The sequence below is a fragment of the Augochlora pura genome, chromosome 2, assembly GCF_028453695.1.
Source record: "Augochlora pura isolate Apur16 chromosome 2, APUR_v2.2.1, whole genome shotgun sequence".
NCBI classification, from domain to species: Eukaryota; Metazoa; Arthropoda; class Insecta; order Hymenoptera; family Halictidae; genus Augochlora; species Augochlora pura.
This window is the reverse complement of record NC_135773.1, coordinates 10,646,031-10,668,284: the sequence shown is the minus strand read 5'-3', so window position 1 is coordinate 10,668,284 and position 22,254 is coordinate 10,646,031. Positions and strand designations below refer to the sequence as shown.

At 43.2% G+C, this 22,254-nt stretch overlaps 2 protein-coding genes across 2 annotated transcripts in view; one reads left to right on the top strand and one right to left on the bottom strand.

The window, feature by feature from the left end:
* Window positions 1–22,254, bottom strand: part of LOC144475308 (uncharacterized) — a 459,016-nt gene that overhangs the window by 283,153 nt on the left and 153,609 nt on the right. The gene's annotated exons all lie outside the window — the stretch shown is intronic.
* LOC144477842 (uncharacterized) lies at window positions 4,817–7,156 on the top strand. The gene is made up of 4 exons (XM_078195583.1): window positions 4,817–4,914; window positions 5,015–5,065; window positions 6,436–6,559; window positions 6,628–7,156. Exons 1-4 carry the CDS (start codon window positions 4,840–4,842, stop codon window positions 6,705–6,707), a joined length of 330 nt encoding a protein of 109 aa, XP_078051709.1. The 5' UTR covers window positions 4,817–4,839; the 3' UTR covers window positions 6,708–7,156.

Here is a 22,254-nt window from a genome sequence, read left to right as displayed (position 1 = left end):
ATTAAAAAAACTTTATTGTACATAGAAGAGGATCTCAATGGACGTCCTTCTTTAACAGTCAGAAGTCGGTGGCGAATCACATTTGACCTAAACTGAATTAGCGTACTTCGAACATCACGAAAAATGTCCGAAGTAAAATGATTTTCAATAAGTCAATTGCACGGATCGAGATCGGAGGCCTTTCGATGTACCGTGACTTCTGTTTCTCCTGTTGAGCGCGGCAAGAGATCCATTAGCACCTGAGCTCGGCTATAATTAAAACAGAGTCGCAACGTCGCGACGAGCTCCTTCGAAGGGAAAAGGGTAGTTTGTTGGCTGTGCCTCGGTTGGCTCTGGAATTAATATTTCATACGGACGTGAACTTTATTCGCGACTGTCTGGCGACCGTGCCGTGTGCCGGATGGCGCGGCGAGCCGCGACGGGCCGAATCGAATAACGGGTTACAATTTTGATTGTCGGGGTAATCCGGTTCGCCGGGGATTATAAGTTAAAATTTTACAGACTGATTACGGCCGGCCGGAAGGCTCGAAATTATTTAATATCGATGCCTCGCGAGGAGGAGGGGAGGGGAGGGCGAGGGTGGGTGTTCGCGGGGCAGGGCACGGTCCACGATCAGCCGCCGCGGGCGAGGGTGGTGGACACGGTGGGGAGTAGGGGGAATGTATGGCGTGGCTGTTATTGATATTGATTTCGTTGGAAGCGTGTACAAGCCGGCACGGTTCGAATCGTGGGAAAGCAGCTTAATTGGGACGATTATCTTCCCAGTTAAAGAGATAGCGACCAGCATTTCATGATGTACTTACGTAACGATTAAACCGCGTACATAGGCCACGAGAATACGTTCGGGGCACATCGTTAACGCTGAAACTAATGCGGGACGGAAATTGAGCGGCCCTGGTCGATAGGATTCCCTCATCACGTTCCGTGGAGGCTAGGCCTCGTCGTCGTGTGCCTCCCGCCATCCTACGTGCGATATCTCGGCGCTCTAATAAGGAAACCGCCTTGTCTTGCCGCTTATCGGCGCATTGTATCGAAAGAGCGCCACCGTGATTGTCTGTAATCTGTATTACGTTATTAAATCGATTAAGCCTAGCTGCCAGGCTCTCGATGGTTGGATCAGCCTTTTCCCCGGATTACTCGAAGCTCCGCGGATAATTGATAACGTTGAGCGCTTCTTTCTCCTTCGATACGTACAATAATGAGGTACTTTTCGATGATCCCTCCTATCATACAGCATCGCCGCGCAGTTCCTTGCGCCGCCGCGTTCGTTTACACCGAGGAAACCTGTTTGCCGGCTCCAACAGCGCCTGCCGCAAACACGGATGACTCTAATGATAATTCAAAGTGGTGCGCAATGCGTTGACTGAATCGGGGATAGATTTCAGAACTCGTAAACTACTGGATGTACGATGTAAAAATATTAACGATGTCTTAAAGGGAATAAGAAAATGTATTGTTCGATGAAAAGAACCGGATTTATTTGTTACATGAAAGGCTCGTTAAATGAGATTATAAGATTATTAATATATCAAATACACATGGTGGTTGAGTCATTTGAACGTGCAGAATCAAATTGATTATCGGTATTTTGTGACGTGTTACTTTATTATCTACCAATACACTTTACATGAATTATTTTATTAACAAATTCCAGGCTTACATGTTAATACACCCTAACATGTTTGTTCAATGCTCTAAGAAAATGTTTTCTGACAAGTTCAGAATGAAAAATTAATTTCCACACGAAGAGTCGACCATAATAGATTTATTTCACTGTTATATATGCGATAATTGATAACTATATATACTATATCAATTTTTAAAGTGCCAACTGACTGGAATGAAAAGACGAGTAAAAACAGCTCGACGCGGAACGCGTTAATAAAATAAGAATGTTATTTAACCTGGATGCGGTTTCAACAAGATTAAACGCGCTTCTGTTCTTTCTGAAGTTTCCCAAGTTCTACAGGTGTGGTAGACGAACAACAAGGAAACTATTTCTTGGCAATCTACTTTCTCGCTGGTTTCTTTGTGCCACGGTTCGCGCCTCTACCTTATTAATCTCCGACACAGGGGCGTCTCGTCTATCTCGATCGTCTGCTCGCATCAGTATTCCACGGCGACGTTAATATCGAGAAAATAAGTTCGTCGATGGGAAGAAGATGGATCGTCGGGCGGAAGAAGCGCGCGCGCGCGGGACAAACGCCGGGAAATCACGGGGCGTGGAAAACGCGACAGGAAAAATAGGCGTCGCGGTCCCGCCGCGCGCGAGACGTAGTCACGGTCTAAATATAAGCGACTGACGAACGATCCCGCTGAATTCGACGCCTTATCCTTCCATTTATTTTCGCGCGTGTCCGACACCGGCCGTTTAACCCGTTGTATCGCCAAGCGTCGTTTGGCCTGCTCCGCGCCTGGTTTCCCGGAGGCCGCGCTCCTTTTTTCTCCGGCGGATCAGCGAGCAGCCGTATTCGCGTTCGCCCGAGAGTCTTTCGTCGGCCCGGCGACGCATTTAGATTCGCGCCGAGGTCGTGGAATCGGGTCTAATCGCGCTGTTTGTCGCTTTAAATACCCGGTTGGCTGTTCCGTGGCGAAAAGAACAGACCCCGGGCCGGTTGAAACGCTGCTCCTCGTCAGCGGTGTCGATGACAGGAAAGACGAACGGCCGCTTTGCAGCCGCGATACCGCAGGCGTCGGGCAAACAACGTTGGTGAAGGCTGGAAGACGCCGAGGGATAGCCGCGAGTAAATTAACAGCGTTCAATTAGTTAACGAGGGAACGCGTCGCGGATATTCGCGTCGCCGTCAGCTTTCTCCACGAAGGTCGCGCCGCTGAAGGAACAGAGAGAGAGAGAGAGAGAGAGAGGGAGATGGTTCTCTATTTGTCAAGCTAATGACTAGTTTCCAGGGTGTTCGGTAATCAAGCGAACAAAGAACCTCCGGTCACGTCGAGTGTCCGTCCGAGGACCGCTAGTTTCGAGTCCGTCCGTAACTACGACGTCTCCGTCCCCGGTTATGCAAACGCGGCGACCGTCCCCTCCGCGAATCGACCGACGACCATATTCATACACACTAGCGGTTTAGACCGTGCCGTCGCTCGCCTCGTCGCCCGAATGGACGAACGAGTTTCCAATACCGGGACTATTACGAGCCGGTAAAACGGCCGCGAAACTCCGTCGCATCCGCGCGCGCCACCACTGCGGGGCATACATAATTAATTCCGCTCCCGGAGACATCCGGCTGTAAAGCGTGATGTAGAACAGGGACGTCGTAATACCGCCGAGCAATTTTTATATTCCGCTGAAACGCGGTCGATACAACGGACTCGCCGGTTGCTGCCGGCGAGATGAAGTGCTCCGGGGATGCGCGCGAGACCCTTCAGGAAATGCAGCATCGTTTGTTTCGGAATTTTCTAATGTGCTCCGCGGTAAATACGCCGGTGCGAATGGAGGACGATGATTAATGTCGAATTTGATTCTTTCATGCGTGCAAGTAGCCTTTTCAATTGCGAAAAGAAACTGGACAAGTAACGTTACGATCATCGAGAAACTAGAACGACTTACAGGACGGCCTAATGAAAATTGAAATTCCGATAATAGTATCTAGACTGTGGATTTCGTGCACTTGTAACAAAAATTAGTAGATCTAATCGTTTAGCGAATTTTAAATGACTATTGTTTTATTTAAATTTAGTAGAATTATTAGGAAAAGAAATAACTTTATATTCACATTTGTCTTTTAATATCTAGCAGTACCATTTACTTTTACTGCTGCAATGATTAGAACAATTTCGTTCCGAACAATAGTTTCAACATAGAAATTTTGCACAAAAGTCTGTTTTATAGCAGGCAAGCTTACTTGTACCTAAAGAATAAAGTTGAATTTCAGATGAAAAGCATCCTCGAAAAAGCATACTCGATGCAAGATAAATTAACAATGATCTGTGACTGGTTCGAATCGAATCACGTGACAATCAGCATCACGCGGAAAACGTTAAAATTTCTCGCTGACATCAACGACCGCGTTCTCATTAGAGCCAAAACAGCAATAGAGTAATGCAGCATAATTTTAATTAAGTGCGTAACGTTATCGATCAGCCGTCACCATCACCATCACCCTAATGAACGCAGGTAATTACCACTCTGAACTTCGAATAGGATCACAGGAACCCGTTGGGCGTGTGTCTCTCGCGCGGCGACTGCACCGTTTCATTGGCAGATCGGCCGGAGAGAAACGCACCGTTCGAATCGCGGGCTATATGAACCATCGATGAATCGGTTCCTGGATTTCGCGGCGGCGCGCCGCGCCGAGTCCGGCGGTGCCCTGACAACAGCTCATAAACCGTGGCACGCAATCACCGCGACTCGCGGTATACATTTTACAGGGCTATTCTGTTTTTTCCAATTTAGATAAAGACTGGCCGCGAAAATGAACCGACCGGAACCGGCTCCCCGGGCGGCGGTTTACGATATCGAGTATCTTCGTTGCACCGGCCCGGGGAATCCGAACTCATTCCAGAACCGAAAAATGCGCGCGGCGGACCGACGGGGACAGCGAGGGCGACGCGGCGCGGCGCGGCGCGGCGGCAACGATTCCGCGAACCGCTCGTTAACGCGGAAACACGAGCGAGCCGCGCATAATCTACGGTGCAATTGAGAATTTCATTTTTCCGTCCCTAATGGCCGCGACTTTACGGCGAAGATAACGCGATGCGCTGGGTTTCGCAACGTCGCGTCCTCTCCGCCCCGGCCGCCACCGCCGCCGCCGCCGCCGCGTTTTTCTCGTATAAAGAGCGCCGGGCGTCCGAGGATCGGGAGCGTTCCCGAGCATAGCTTCGAAGATGAGCCGGCTGTTTCTCGTTCTGCTGTTCGTGTGCGCCGTTTCGGCCACCAGGTGCATCATTAAGGACGACAAGGTACGGAGATACGAGCTAGCCATACCGAACAAACGCGTTGTTCAGTCGTTTCTTGTAAATCGCGATCACGTTCTAATCGTCCTTGGTCCTCCATCCGCAGGACGACCCAGAGGTCCACGTAATCCGCTTAGGGGATCGCAGTGGAGATTCAGTGAGTACCAGAACCGCCTCGATTCTTTGCTAAGAGATATCGCCGTGCTCTCAAAGCCTTAACCGTGCACGAGAACCAACCCGGATATAACTTCGAACGCCAAACTTGTACTGCGCTGTAGCTCGAGAGTAGATCTCTGTTCGTAACTCGGAGATCATTAGCTGCCCTGATAGAGCGAAAGCCCGGCCTCTCAGATGCATATCTCATTTTCTGATCATTTTTTAGCTTCTGTTGTCTACGTACGTTCTTCTACGGACGGTCGTTATGCTTTTTAGTTGATTTCTTGCCGGCCGCATGATTTTCTAAAGCTGAGCTGGCTGCCATGGAAAATTAACTTTTTTTCATTGCAATGTCATTAGCAATCGACTTCAGCGATTTATTATTCTATATTATTATTAATCGTATTTTCAACATTTATGGAGTTTTAGAGGTGGCGTTACTCAGGATATTTTATTTGTTTGTTTTTTGAAATAATTTAAATATAACCAACACGTAAGAACATCAAATGAATTTTTTGACTATAAGTATTTAAAATTGTAAAATTTTGAAAATTTATAACTTCTCTTTAACGACATTTTTATAATATTTTGCAAATGCATTCTATGTATTTATTATCATAAATACTAGCCGCGCTGGTAGTGAACATGTTAAGAAATTAGATTTAGTAATATATGGAACTTTCAAATAATTAAAGATGACTTTAGGGAACTCAAATTCTACAAGCTCTTACACTTGATAACAATCAAAATGATTCAATAACAAGTGCAACATGAAATTGTATAAAAAGAAAAAATTTAGACGAATTGTTCTACATAACCCTGTGTCTCTTAACCCTTATCGGACGAGAGGCGACTCTCAGTCGCCACTGTGTTTCGCACGGTTGGACGAGTGACGCGATATATGATGGTATATAGTTGTATATAATCGTATATAAATTATATTCGTATTACATACGAATTAAAATAATTGATACACAAGACAGTCGACAAATCTGAGAAAATCGTCTCGTCCTGCTGCCTCATTTGGTCGGAAAAGTCGTTGTCTGCTAAGGATTAAATTTGAAATATTTTCTTATAAAATTCAATCAATTGCAGTTGCATACAAATAATTCCACGGAACACGACACTGAAAGAATTAAAATTTTTGAAATCAGTGATTTGGTTTTCGGAGTTGGTTTTCAATATCTAAATCGAGCGCTGCTTCGTGAAATAAACGGCGTGCCGCGCAACATTCTGTGGAAAGAGATTTATTCATCCCCCGATCAAGCTCAACATCCCCCTATTTCTTGCTTTGCCTTGGGAACGGCAATAGATCTCGCTCCGCCGTGGAATTAAATTGTCTAATGGTGGATAATTTTCTTGGAACACTAGGACGAGTCCGAGCTCGTAACCTTGAACCTCCCGGACAGCAGACGCAAACGGGAAGCAGATAAATCCTGCAAGAAAGACGGCGAATGCCCTGCGGGAAAGGTTTGCGTTCCGTTCCTAGGATGCAGTGAGTATCGTAAAATCTGAGCCCTTCCGGTAAACCCCGGCATTCTTATATCCGTTTCTTGTTCACAGTTAAGGGCCACCGGAAGCATCTTCTTTTGCGGAAACCACCACCTCAGTCAACCGTTCGGGCTGGAACGTTCGCGGCGTAGCGAAGAAGAAAACGGCACTCGTAGTAAAACCATGTATGCACCGCTCGTAAAATAAACTGCTAGCTTTACCGAGGCGGAGCTTCCAAAAACCACTACTTTCTAAAATTGTTTACTATCGATCCACTATAAAGACACGCAAGTCGTGATTTTCTCGCATTTAAGTAGTTAGCCAGTTAGCTCTCTTTGAAAAGTGCACATTTAACTATTAATATATAGAATCAAACTGTAGTGAATTGATTCAGTATTTAATTTTATCATTAACATGTATTTGTTTAATTAATTTAACTTTTAACCAACATAAAGATGGTAACATTTCGTATTATAACTCATTAACTTTCGTGAACGTTTCGTGCTTTAGTCAATTGTTTTATTAATTATTAAAGTAAACGATTAAAGTGAAACTGTATATGTGCAATACACTAAGAAAAGAATATATGTAGTTAATACTATATATATAGTATTACGGAATTATAGCTATACGGAAAAAAAAATATAATAAGGAAAATGGTAATTTAGGGATGAACAAATTTTTTTAAGCAAAATACAGCAGTGCCTAAGAGGTTAAAAGCATCCAACTTAAGTCAAGTAGATAAATAAATGTTGATAATAACATTACACAACAAAATAGTTACTTTGTTACAACTTAATTCTTAACAATAAAAAATTATAATTCCTCTACATTTTTTATAAAAAAACTGTATGAATTTTAATTATTCAAAGTTGAGTGTTTGCTCCACGTCGTTATTATCCTTTTTCAAGTAAAACAAAGAAAAAAACAAATAGGAATTGTGAATGAGAACGAAGCGAACTCTTATCGTACTACGAAACAATGTCGCTTTCCTGTAATAAAATTGAATAACATAATAACGTTATGTTATGAAAATTAAAGGAATATATAAAGACGCAAAATCCGAAATTCGCGAAACGAGGTTTCCCCGATCGTTCTAAAACGTTGCACGATATTGCTTTTCCGCCTAATGAGCGAGAAACGTTTTCGATCGCATCGAAGGGAAGCAAGGAGGAAAACGAGGCAAGAGGTTTCCAAGGAACGATAAGCAAAAGGCTCGGAAGAAGGCACGAGACGCGAAAGGAGGGGGGGAAACAGATGACGCGGTACGATCGAGAGTGAGCGGCACGAGTAACAGAGAAGAACGAGCGCAAGAAAAGGGAGTTTAGTCATCGTAAATTTATCGGGAACAACTGCTGGCTTGGCAGAAGTCCCCGGCCCCGTCTTAACCGCAATCCCGTGGAACCGGCCAGAACGGAGGAATCGGGCTCATAGATTTACAGTTAAAATCAATTAGCTCCTAATTGGCTTCGAAAGGTTTATCGCGGGTATCGTTTTATTGGGCGTCGGCTGGCCGAGGAGGAGACCGGTCTCAAGTAAGATGGATCGCTTCCACCGCCGGCAGTTAAACTGAATATCAATAATTATAATTGTAACGCGTGGGTCTTATACATACCGCAGCATGGTGTTAATGAGGTGCGAAGTGTGTACCGCGGTGCCAGAAGAACGCCGTGTAATTAAGGATGTCGTTAAAAGCGATTCGAATAAAATCAACGAAACTCGTATACCCGCGAGAGTGTTAACTAATTAGGCGATCGGCGAACGTGAAAGTTGGAAACGTGTTGGATAAATGCAACTGTCGTCTTGCCTTGTTAACGATTCTGCGCATTTATAACAGAAACGAGTGAGCGAAAGTTGCAATAACAAAGTTATCAGAACTATCTGAAATTATTGTTGCCATATATTCGATATACTGAAACTGTTATAACAGGAAACGTATCTGTGTTTATTTCGCGCAAATATTGCAAGTTGCTCGCTCAGCAAAATGGCATTTTCCTTTGACTGACACAATCTGAAAAGCAATTATGGGTGCATGCAATTTATACGTCGAAAAGAACGCTTTCATAAACTTTTAGACGGTAAATCTTGAAGATTTACGTTTCGATGGTAACTGGTTTCGTACCTTACAACTTTTAATGAACTGAAAATAATATAACAGTTAAGTCGAATTCTCAAAACGCTTCGACTGTGACGTATAAAATCCGCAAGTTTATCAAACCCTCGCCGTACAATTTTCTTTGCAGTTACGTCGACTAGAAGTTTTTCGATTATAATAATTTCTTAGAAGAAGAAGGAAACTTGTATGTATCGTATGTCTACGTTCTCTGGAATATTTAAATATCCTTGCGAAAAAAACAGAATTTAATTCTACGTTAAAAGAACGGAATAACATTCGTGCTGAACGGAGTTCTTCCTAGAAATCTCCATCGCGAGTCGGACTCGTTAAAGTACGGAACAAGGGGTTAACAACGCAACCAAGTTGTTATTACTTACTTGTCGTACTTCGCAGAGAGTACGGATAGTTAAAGAATAATTCGTTGAGGCGGCGAAGCATCAGAGGAGAATCGGTCTCTCGAACGTTGGCAGGGATCAATGAGTCGCGAATAAGAATCGAAAGAGATCCGGCATATTTCCCAAAAGACATTCGTCTTCCGGCTGTCGACAGGCGTCGAATATAAAGCAGCGTTGTTTCGAATATTGGCGAGGCTGTAATGTAATATGTCTTGCGAGAGCTTCCCGGCCTAACTGGAAGGATCGCGAAATAATGCCGGGACGGTCCCCTTATCGGACGGAGAAAACTCGGGCGCGTAAACGAGACTGCAAGCCGGGACTTGTAAACCCCCCCGGAGAAGCAAGCCGGGGGACAAGACGGAAGATTTACGATTCTAGCAGGAAAAACGTAACAATCGTAATATCCTCTCCCTGCGAGGAGAGTCAGACGGTGATTTTTCATATGCGCCGTGTCTCGCAGTCCCCGCCTGGTCTTCTGTTTAATTCTCCCTTAATACGGGTGAAATGAAGCTCGGCAACGACAAAGACGACCTTTGCCGGGACGACACTGTTACATCGTAACAGTAACCTGAAGCGGAACCCCGACGAGTAGAAAACAGCGAGAGAGTTATCGTTGGGCGACGTATCGTCGCAGGGATTGGCATTTTTACGGAATAACGTGAACAAACGGAAACCAAAATCCATCTCTTCACTCTCTTCGATATTTGCTCAGGTAATAAAAACAAGAACATGTCACGATGAAATTTAATACAGCATAAATACGGCCAAATATAAATTATCCGTGGATTGAGACTGTTTTCAAATGAAAATATTACGACTGTATAATTCGTATTTTCACCGAAATATTTTCGTGAAATATTCGTCCGGATTATATCGTTGGATTCTGCTATTTTCCCAGTCAAAATTTCATATCCGAATTTCTCTTTCCTCGTGATCCTTTCAAATTCATTGGCAGGTCAATCTTGCCGCGTTCAAATAATTAGAACAAAAGCCGAAGCAAAAGTCAGCGTAAAATTTTCGCGAGCTCCGTTCAACGTTCATTAACCGTTCGATTCTTACAATGGATCCCAAAATGTACATTGGTGGTCGCACATCGATCGCTTCAAACGGGAACTTCGGAAACTTCTTCGAAGTAGAGAAGTTCGACGTGGCTGTGCCCTTTCGGAATCCGTAATAAACTTCGTCGCGCTGTTATCGCATAAATCGGGCGCTGTTGAAAATTTGCATTGGAAAAACTAGCAGCGACCGGGACCGAGAGTCGAAGTAGAAGATCGATCCGGCTTGTTGAATATCAGCCGGAGGAAGACACTTTGTGTCTTCTCTACTTCTTCAGTGGTGGCGACACTTTCGCGGAAAGTTCGCTGTACGTGCCAGCTAGCGAATCTTCCGTCGTTCTCTAGTCTTTCTCCGGAAGAGCTCGAGTGACAGAAGGCAGGGAAATTAAGGCGAACGAACCGCGCGAGCCAACGGGCACGAAAAACTCGGCCGCGGACAAGAAACGCGACACGTCAGCCGGCATGGGGGTCGGTCGAGCCGGGCGGGGGATGGCGATTAATTGCCAAAATAACTGCAGACACGAGGAATCGTTTAGGCACGACTCTCGGAACATTGTTTACCGTGGATACAGCCGACTGGAATCTATGTCCCCGTGGACACGCTCGACATAATATACGAGGACAGTTACCGCCCTCGGCGACGTATATTACCCCCCACCTAAGTGGCGCTCTTTCGTTCGTCCTGTTGAACAGCTACGGTGAAATATTCCGCGTGACCCGTGTCGGACACCCGCATGATTCAGGTGAAGCCGATCGATCGTTTCCGAAGCTCATCGACGCGGCAGAACGATCTGTCGTGCTCGAACCTCCTGCAAATGACGCACTGATTCGCTCGAGCGCGCACGCTATTCCCGTCTATGTACTTTCTCGATGATGTCGTTTTCTGCGCGTTTGCGACATGTGTAGATTTCTAAAATACAAGGGAACATAGTAATTAACAAAAAACTAGTGGCATTTGTATTTCATTTTTACGAAAGGAGGTTATTAATCCCTTGCACTATAATAACGAGTCAGCCTCGTAGCGAACGTTTCATGCACGATTCGATAAATATGACTGACAATCATTTCTATTCAATCGAAACAAAGTTTGAATCCCCTGTCAGCGAAATTTGAGAATGAAAGTAAACGAGGACTATCGGGACACAAGAATCATCTCATGACATCAAGGAAATAATTGAGGACCGAAACAGTCGTAATCAACGTAGCTCTAAAAGACGCAATAGTGCAAGGGGTTAACCTATACTAACCTATTATTATATTAACCTATATTAACCTATATTAAAGTAGATATAAACCTCTTAGTTTCGTGCTTTACTCAATTGTTTTATTAATTATTAAAGTAAACGATTACAGTGAAAGTGTGTATGTACAATACACTAAGAAAAGAATATATGTCATTAATACTATATGTATAGCTATATGAAAAATATATATATTAAGAAAAATGTTAATTTAGTTATGCAAAAATTTATTTGCGCAAAATCCAGCCGTGCCTAAGAGGTTAATAATGTTATCGACTGTCCGGCATTGCGTAATCTACGTACAATAGTTAACTATAATGCCCTATGCGTGCTATTAGCGATATTTAAAACAGATCTTACAAGGAACACTATGATCACAAAATCGCACCAATCTTTTTATGCAAGTTAATAGTATATATTAGCAAGATCACAAAAATATAAATGAAAAGTGCTACCAAAGCCTGGTATAGCTTCGTGAGATTAATAAAGAAGATGGAAAACACAAGGGTGCGAAGGGTTGCCTTTTAATGTTGCGCACGTGGTACATCCCTTTAAATTTCTTCAGTCTCTGCACGTTACATTGGACTTGGATCCGTTATTCGACAAATAAATAAATCAAGTTCTAGTTGTAGGAAATTTGTCTCGAATTTTAATTTCGATAAAAGTGCATATGAAATTGGCAATCTGGCTGTTTGATTATATGTATAACTCTTTTAATCATTCCTTATATTCTGGATATTTAATTTCTTCAGAAGCACGTTAAATGTTTATAACCCAGATAATGTACCACGAATTTAGGATTTAAACAATTTCTGCAAATAGTCGTTAACGTAAAATTAATAGTTTCTAATCATTTCACTACTTTTGTTTTACCACCAGTGATTACTCAGCTTCGAAATATTAAATAACTAAACAGAAGAAGAGAAATTGAACATTCAGACTTTCAGAAAACATTTGATCTCTTCCAAGATTGCAAGCACGCTAATTATAACCGCGATTATGTCCATAAGTTCGCATCTTTTCGTATAACCAGTGTAAGGTTGGGTCAACTAGAAATCGAGTGGTTCAATAGCAGTCGAACTTTTGACCCTATGCGCGACGAAGCAACTCGAGAATTCGTACACCGTCCAAAAGTAAAAGTGAAAAAGGATAATGTCGCACGAACAGCGCGCTGATTCGTCCGGAGCTTTATTTTCGTCGCGACGTCGTGCGAGCAACTCGTAACTTGCTTTAGACACATCGTATTTATTCTCAGTGACCAATGTAGGTAATTGTTAACATTATGTAAAACTGTCTGTATTACAAAAAACTAAATTACGTGTCATTTCTTTTCTCAGATTTCACGTTAAAGTTGTGAATATTTATAGAACGTAAAAATGTATTAGGCAGGATTTTATAGTAGAATTTGAAGAATTTAAGATTGTCGAATAGAAATAAAAATTTCTATATAAAATTTTATTACAATTGATACAGAGAATTTTTATCTTTGCATCCAGATTATAGTAATATTAAATCATGATACATTAAGAGGTGCAATATTCCACGTTCATTAATATTCTAAATTAATACGTTCGTAAGTTTATACATTATATTTTACTTAAGAAACATCAACTTTGATTTTTGCGCGTCATTATTCGGAATTATAAATCACAGGATACGTTGCATTTGACTTAAAAAATATCAGGATACTTTGGTAACACGTGTACGAAGTTTCAAATAAATTGTTTATACTTATTCATACGCGAATCCTCCGTTATTATTTTGGGAAAAATCGTCGCAGTTTCTACAAAATTCCTCTGTTCAATAATATGTTAAATATCGAGCTAGCACAATTACCAGCAAAGCGAAAAGATTTCAAACCGCTTGCAAGCAAAAGAAAATCTAAAATTATAAAATTCATCAGGCTCGTCCAAAAGATTAACCGCGCACTACACATCGGAAATTCGACATTCGCACGGCCCAACTGGCGGGACAACTGTATTCCACATGTCGACACACATGAAACTGGCGCGTAGCAGAGGAGCGTCTTGCACGCACACCGTGTCGACGAGCTCAGAAAAAGCACTGTGTCCCTCCGATGCCGCTCGAAATCCGTCGGCCGACACCGCCGAAATCCGCTGCAAAAAAATTCCGAATGCGTGTCCCGCCGTAATTCGCGCGTGAAGCTTTCACGGCCGGCTCGTAGACAGCGTTTAAATTGACCGAAGAAAAATGTCGGGCCGGCCGGGAACCGAGACGGATATTAGCCGGAGCGACGAGCTTTTAACGCTGGAATTTTCACGCTCCAGCTATCGACCCCTCCGGCCGGCCACGGTCGCGCCGAACGAAACATTCTCACGCTTCTTGGCGCGGCGAGCCGCGGATCTCTCCTCCCGCGACGAATTAATAAAACTCTGTATCTCTTTTTCCATATTCTTTTTTTTTTTTGCCCGCGATCCACGGAACGCGAACGGCACCGAGCGCCGATGGTCGCGGGCTTGCGCGTGGAATTCGCGTGGGCGAGAGTGCTAAATGATGTTTTTGGACATCGTTATGCCGCTTGTCGAGGGGAGGCTCGCCGTTTGATAAATTCACGGCCCGCAGGCTGCGTGACCGCTCCTCGGGCCGGAATAAGCAAATCGTTTATTTGTCGCCGCGAATTTTCTCGCTTAATCCGCGAGTCAATGTCGGAAATATTTTTCACTATTCCACGATCGAGAGATCGACGCGACAGAGAAGATTCTGAGAAAGTCGGTAACGATGGCAGAGCCCTTAAAAGGGCTTATGTATGTACATTGTTTTATAACGATCATACAATCATCATATGGATATGAAGTGTATCTAAAAATTTCTCACAGGAATATTTACATAATATCAAAAACTGTAAAAGAAAATATGATTTGACAGTTTTAGTGTGAAAGTGGTGACACTCTGACTATTTAGAAATCATTTGCACGTAGTTCCTAAGTATTTTGATATCTAGCAATGTGTTGAGTCCTGGGCACAGGGCCCCAAGGACGATTTTCAAACAATGAAGACAAATTATAGTTTATGATGCTAGTAATGGTAAAATGCTATTTTTGAGGAACCGAACCATCAAGTAATTTTAGTATTTCGCGCGACGCATGGTAATCGGTTTACAATCTCCTGTTTTCGGTCTCAATAGCGAACGCTGGCATCATAAAACTCGGGGGTTTCCAAAGGGGCTCCGCGGACAGAGGCCTGAAGGCCCAAGGCAGGCTCGCGACCGTTCCGCGAGCAGCTATGTATTTTTACGCTTCATTCAAACCTGGAGGAAATCCCTGTCAATCGTTGCGAAAACCAACCCCTACCATAGAGTTTCTTCCGATCCCCACTTTTTAGATTTGTTACCACTTCCACCAACTTCTTCCTGGACCGAGCTTTCGTAAAAGCTCGTACGACGTCAAAAATTAGAGAAACATTTCGACTATAGAAACATTCAGACCACAGAAACGAGTAGAACATAGATCACGAATTAGTGTAGAATTCTAAACCTGAGAGCAAAAGTGTATTATAGTAAGCTAAATAATAAAGTGAGTGAAATTCCAAGTCCACATTTTAATACAGTCCACTTCTATAGCGTCATAGTTCGTCGCTATTACTGATCGACGCCGTGACGCCCCAACACAATGTTATACAATTTCTTGTTAAGTTGTTGTATGTACAGATTTGTTAAATACGAGAATGCACTCATATTATCAACCCTTTCGTACTGGAACAAATCAGAAAATCGCAATGGATATTTTATAGATAAGCTAGTCATTACAAATGGTATTTGTTTTTATTATTACAAAATTCGATAATAAAAATGGCAGATGGTATCAATCACTTTTAAACTCGTCGAAAGAAGCCTCCTATTCAACAAAATAAATTTTTCTGTATGCCTTGCTTCAATTAAAGAATGTATGAAAATGGATATTTTCAGCCGACGAAAATTTATGAGTCATTGTGACAGTCATAGCCTAGATCCAGTCAAACCTTTACAATTAATTTTCATTTTTATATCTTTAATAGTTAATTTTATATCGATTTACCTTTTATTTAATTCAATAGCAGTAGTCGAAAATTTCAGATAACTACCATCAAATTTATAATTCAGATGGAATGTTTATAACTCTGGGACAAAATAGACCCGATCCTCGCCGTCAGAGCATTAATAAAAACAGATCTGAATAGGTCACAGACCAAAAAATCTTACGACGGTCAATGCTGACTCAGAGTCTTCCTATTCTGCGTAGAAGAAGGAACGAGCTAAGAACGTGCTAAAATCGAGCGTAGTGATCTCGAAGACAGGTGTGCCCGAATTACGCTTGCCCAATTAAAGAACACAGGAGTCGAGTCCTTCCTTGGTCCGCTCGTTTTCGTTTATCAGGAATTTCGCCGGCGTCCGGGGAGGAGTCCTTTGAAGTCTCCTCGAAAGAGACTAGAGACGCAACATTTGCGAGAGGCGCGTATTAAAAAATTCCATCCTTGAAATTTCAGGAATCCAATTTTTCCTCGACTCGATGCGGAGGCTCGTTACCGGTGCCGCGGTCTCGAGAGTAAAAGCCGCCGGTGGAAATAGAGTGGAAGGTCGGATGGAAGAATTCCACGGGAGCGCGGAGCTTTAAGTATGATTTAGCGTGCGCGCGGGTATAATGGCGCGCAAGCAAGTACTACGCTGCTTTCCACGGAGCGATTCACTCCAACTGCCAACTCTCATACGACACGCTCGTTTTCGTTTAACCGATTTCACCCGTTCGACCGAAAAATATGTCTTCCTACAATTTTCTGATCAACGTCCTACCGCGACTGTCCGATCGTCTTCTGCGTCTGACCACTCGCTGGCTTGTTCTACTTAAGCCATCATTCACGTCGTGGTTTACGTGGTAGTTAACCCTTTGTACTATGACCCTTTTCACGCTGCGTTGATTAGCATTTATTTAGCCTTAATATCTTCCGCAATAGAGACAGACAATTTTCGTTTCTTTTATCGTCTTTATGTACTTTTGTTTCTGAACTTTGATAACAGAAGAATTTATTTTTATTTCGATGTAGAAGAAATTAATAACAATCATATTTAGTAGAATATTGCGTGAAACTTTTATCACGAGTCTGACTCGTTATTATAGTGCAAGGGGTTAATTTTATCGTCACATTTATTCCGATGACATAAGAAGGTCGAAAGAAATAGATATTGACCCTTTGCACTCGGAGCCATTTAACTGTAAATCTAAGATTATCTTTTTGGCTTCTAGTATTTTCATTTTACCTGACAAAGTGCATTTTTATGGATATGAAATTAATTCTTGTGACACGTACTAACAGGTTCACTTTTAACAAGTTTTTACATATAAACTTTATTAGTATAAACATTATTTTGAAACCTGATAGAACAATTTCAGTGGTGCCTCAGAGTCATTACTCGAGTGCAAAGGGTTAACGTTACTCGAGGCAACTTGCAGATGGTTGACGTCATTGAAAAATCAATTAAGAATTCTTCAATCGGTAAGAACAATATTACTGCATTCATTCAGACGATATAGTAGAATATGTACTACGATACTTGTTCAAATAAATCATTCTATTCGATCTTTCCTAATAGAATCGTTTCTGTACAATTTTCTTTCATTTGTTCTAGTGGAATTCCATGAATCAATTTTTTCACCATGAATCTGTGGTAACGGTGGCTGGTAAGAAGACACGTCTTTCTCATAGTGATTTAAAGTTTCCGCTTGAAATCGCCTCGCTGCTGCTACTACACGGGAAAATCCTCGGTGGTGAGTGCGATCCTGTTAGAAGTATATACAAGGTGTCGTACTATTAAATACAGGTTTTATGGATGTATAGCAAAAATGACTGGTTGAAATACAAGACTATAAAGACTCCAAAAGTATTTCAGCATACCGTTCACGTTATTTATGGTATATTAACATAGTTGAGTGAAGCAATGCCTTTTTATCCAACTTCTGCTTTTTATGTTTAACGCAGAAATATTTTTAGTCCCAAGCTACGTATATAAATTATTATATAAAAATAATGTTTTATTAAACACGACAGCTAACCGGAATGATTAGAATTGGTTTCAGATGAAAGAATAGATCCGAAATAAAAAGTAAAATGCTCGATATAAATTTTCCGCGCTAATATTTTGTGCCAATATTCTGGTTCAGTTCTTCGCGCAGAATCACCGTCCATACCTCGAGTGCGCGACACCCGTTATAACGGCGTACAACTACGAGCCAGGAGCGTTATTTCTCGGGACTATAGATCTTTTCATTATCGCCGTGCGTAAGTGATACGTAAATCATACTAAAGCGACCATTCCACGGCCATTATATCCGGAGGAGGCTGATCCAACCTCGGCGGGGCCATCCGGGCTGGTTTTCACGCCACGTTCCTGCGTAAGTGCGTACGGGGATTAAGGTGGGTCGTTTCCGTCGTTCGCCGGCAGTTTTCCTCGAGCAGCGGCCGGCCGTTTCCTTTCTTTAGGACGTTTCTATCGGGCAGGAAATTCTGTTTACGAGCGAGCAGACGTATCTGTCGCTCGTCCGCCCGGCTCCCTTTTTCGAACACGTAACCACCATATAATTGCGCGCACCCTCGCCCCCCGCCCGGCGCAGCTTTATCGTCCGCGGATACTGTGAAAATAATAGGAAGCTCCACGGCCGGAGAATTAATTTTTCTTCCGTGCGACACACCGAAGTTTCGCCGAGGCGCCCGTTTCGTGCGCCGATAGCATCGCGCTTCTTCACCGAGACTGCTCGTTTGCGACCGCGCGATTAAACTTATTAGACTTTTTAGCCGGGTACGCGTGTTTCCGGTTCCGCATCCGCGGCGAACACGGTAGTCCGACGTACCTCGCGGCGTTCCGATGCTCTTTATCGGAATTTTACGAAACGGCGGTTAAAACGGCGAGCATCCTACGTTATAATCGTTTCGCACACGATACTGTGCACGGGCTGACAGAGAGCACGCGATTTGTTGCTCGATACCACGTTTCGGGTATATCGAGTTCGAAAAGCGACGGCAATGAATCTGTCGAACTCATTTGGATCCCGCGGGTCCTATAGTTGCTCTTATTGTTTTCTATCGGCTTCGTTAGGAGACTGAGACCTTTTACGCGACTGTGGCAAGTTAATACTAGTTCACGATGAGCTGGGAGCAGTCGGTTTATATTGATTTACAAAAGCAACAATGGGACATTTATTTATTTATTTATCGTGTTATATTGGCCCGAATTAATAGTACTTTTATTTTAGGACAGCAACTTATGGCCACCGTGCCAGTTAATATAGATGATACCAATTTTTGACTACTTTCTTGAATTTTTGTTCTGACATATTCAAACAAACTGAGCTTTACTAAGCTATTTAAAATACAAAGTAGAATTCTTATTTCCTAGTTTCATTTTCGTTAATTAAATAACTACAATGCTGTGCGAATTTTGGGGATTACTCTTTGACCTCCAAGGTGTTAATTTGTATAAAAATCCACCCGGTATTGAATTCGACGATAAATAGAGACACGAGGGAAGTCGTTGTATTAGAATACAGCAGTAAGCATTATTTCCGAATCATTTCGGTCCGCATTGATCGTAACGTAATTCCAGAGAAATCCGTTTCGCGACGCAGCCCAGAAAATCGTGCCGAGTAGCAGGCATTCCGCTCGGTCGTCCCAAAGCGCGTCATCGCGCGTGAACGTCCCTTCTCATTTCCTGGAAAGTAAATCGACTCGCGATCATGCAATCCGAGCGTTCGATCGTCGCGGCGCCCTCAAGTATACGGTGGCAGCCGTTTAGAGCCAGTAAAATAATAACGACCGGGGTAACGCGGGCCAGGCCTAAGTCACCCTCTGCCTATAGCTTTCTTTTACGGCTGAAAATTACTGCCGTGCGACCCTCCCGCGTTTATGGCTCTCGACGTCGCGCCATCGCCGGCCGCCGCGCGTTTCACGTCGCGGTCAACCCGAAGCCGTTCCGGGACGTTTTTCAGCGGGCATTTTTTTATAGCAGGAAACGATCTACTAAGTATAATTCCATGTCCCTGCCACGTTGTTCCTTCCGATTCGGTGGCTCATTGCGACGCGCGCTTCGATCTAGAGATAACAGTGACGTTTGATGAGAGATAAGCCGAGCGGACACGCGGATTTCCAATCAAAACGGTGTTTCGAGGGTTCGGATTGCTCCAAGGATCAAGATTATTTCGTGAATTAAATACTTCATGCCCGGGAAGCATAATTCGTTTTGCCTATCTATATCGTGTGTCGCCATTCTTAATTCTTGTTTTATTGCTATTATTATTTACTGTAATTACTGTTCTTATCATTGTTATTATACACTCGTACTCGTGTATTTGATGTTATTACACTATAATAAAGGATCTGCATTGTTTACAGAATGAAGGAATTTAAATTAATTAAAAATTAGTCTTTAGGGACAACGCTTTGCAGCAGGGAATCTTGTCGATATGCTTCCAATTAACATAATACTCTAAGGATACACTAATTTATTAATACCAAAATTTTTAATTCCAACACTAATGTAAAAGCAAATATAATTCGGAAATTAAGCTTTCATTTACAAACTGCAAATTCTTCTTTTACATATTTTAATTTAAACATAGAACACATTACCTCGAGCGAGGACCAAAAGTAGCTTGGTTAAAATTGTTCCAATAATCGAGATTCTATTAAGAATCGAGATTGTTTTAAAGATCAAGATTATTTAAAATACAATAATATAAAATTTAATTTTGAAGTATCTAGCTAAAACTATTTAAAAGACGATTCCTTTACAGAAAAAAAACAGCTTGGTACTTACAAAATAATAGACGTTTTACGCGCGCATTATGCACATAAATATACATGTGTAATATTTCAATGAATAACGCACATCCTTGGTAAAAGTGGTCATTAAAACTAGAAATATATCGTGGACCATAAAAGTAATTACAACAGAAGGTTCCACCTGTAATTTTCCTCCCGGCGTAATTCTCGGCGATTTTCCTAAAACTCGCTCATAAAACTATTCCCAATAATTCCTTGCACAATTCTGCACGCGCGTGTTCCCCGATCCGAGTCCGGCAAGCGATACCTCATAGAAATCGTAAAAGCAGACTTCCGTCGCGCCGGGCAGTAATAAATTCGGATCAAGCTCGTTAGGCCAGCACACGCGTGCCGTAAATTAAAAAGTCGGCGACCCGAAAACGGAAGCCGGGGGGTCCGCCTCAAAAGCCGCGGCCAATTTTCTTTGCGCCCGTGGGAAATCCGTCGTCGCGGACCTTCGAACACGGAGGATCTTTGAAGAGCAGAGAGTGAAGCGAGTGAAGGACGTGCGAGAGGGCGAGGAGAAGCGAAGCATCGCTGTCCGTGGCGCGCGGGTTGGAACAGCTTCCCGCGGCACCGAAGACCGCACGAAGATGGAGGAAGGAAGGAACGGACGGGTCTGGGGGCGCGGTAGGGTGAATCCTCCTTTGCCGAGGAAAGAAGCGGAGAGAACCGGGGGGGGGGGGGGGGGGGGCACGCGGTCGTAGACGCAACGCGGGAGGGTCCGGGCTCGACCGCAAACACCTCACGTAGCATCGCGTAGATTAAAGCTTGTGTCCCGGCCGGCGCGGCGTCAAGGTTGTGTGGAAGTGCGTGCGGCAGCGAGTGCGGCGAAAACACACGGGAAATCTTGGGAGTTCGCGGTCGACGGGGATGCACGGGAACGTAGACGCGGAGAGCAGCCCAGCCGGAGGGGTTAGGCGAGGAAAAATCAACCCGAGAAGTCGCTCGGATCAGACACGCATTCCGAGGTCTTAGTCCCGTAAGCCGGCGCTCCTTTTTTTCCGACGGGATCAACGCGTCAGAAAACGGGATCACAGAGCCAGAAACTTTTCCAATTACCGCGTATTAAAAGCTCGTTCGATCGGGATCGAGGCCTCGATTCACGGACCTACACTTTTATCGGCGCACAGTGGTCTTCCTGGTCTCGAACGCTGGGCGAAATTATCTTAATTGTAGGGGCAAATATTTAATACAAAAAAATACACGAGATACAAAATTTGCATATACGAATGTTTGTTGCATCGTATTATTTCATTAAGATACATATTATCTTCTGCAATTCTGTGTTTAAATATCTTGGTCTCGTACTTCATCGAACTCATCTATTTCGGAGTCGTCTACTATGTTTTTATTCATTTTATGCTTCTCTAATTTTCATCTAATTAAACACCTTTAACAAGAAGAAAATTGCATTGATTTGATCGACGTCGATACAAGCTTCGAATCCCACTTAGAAGTGTATAATAAAATGTTATATAAATAGTTTAAAGTGTAATCTACTTCCCTGTAACTTTTTGACATCACTCGCAAGTGCACAGGTAAAGTAGAACAATATTTCATGGAAATTAAGTGCAGGATTACAGTAACAACCTCTGTACAGGAAAATATTGCCATCGTATCCTAACGATGTAGAAAAATAATTAATGACTGAACAGTAATTTTGCAACCGTTTAAAGGAAAATAAAATAAAGGTATTAAAATACGGTTCTCTGTGCATTCAACGATCTTAGACACCAATCACTTTACGCAAGACTTTAAATCGACTTCTGACCACTTTTCGAGACGATGTTCCCCGGTGCGAAACGATCGATCAGTCGAACATGTCTCGACGCGCGAAACATCGTGTTCGATAGGGACTACGTCGACACGCGCGTGAGTGTGAGACTGGTTTCTGGCTATATCGGCCGCCGCGAGGGAGGAACTTCAATTTCGCGGAAACGCGGGGATGCGAAACGATCGCCTTTTAATCGGATGCCGCGAATTCCGGGACCTTTACGATCGTGATTCATCGGAGGCGCCAGACACGCGTCCCTTCGGATTCGGCGTTAAACGCGTTGACGAGGATGCTCGGCGTAGGCTCGAGT

Coding starts and splice junctions, on each gene's coding strand:
- LOC144477842 (XM_078195583.1), top strand. CDS start 4,840: ATGAGCCGGCTGTTTCTCGTTCTGCTGTTCGTGTGCGCCGTTTCGGCC. Junction 4,915..5,014: donor GCATCATTAAGGACGACAAG/GTACGGAGATAC, acceptor CTCCATCCGCAG/GACGACCCAGAGGTCCACGT. Junction 6,560..6,627: donor CGTTCCGTTCCTAGGATGCA/GTGAGTATCGTA, acceptor TCTTGTTCACAG/TTAAGGGCCACCGGAAGCAT.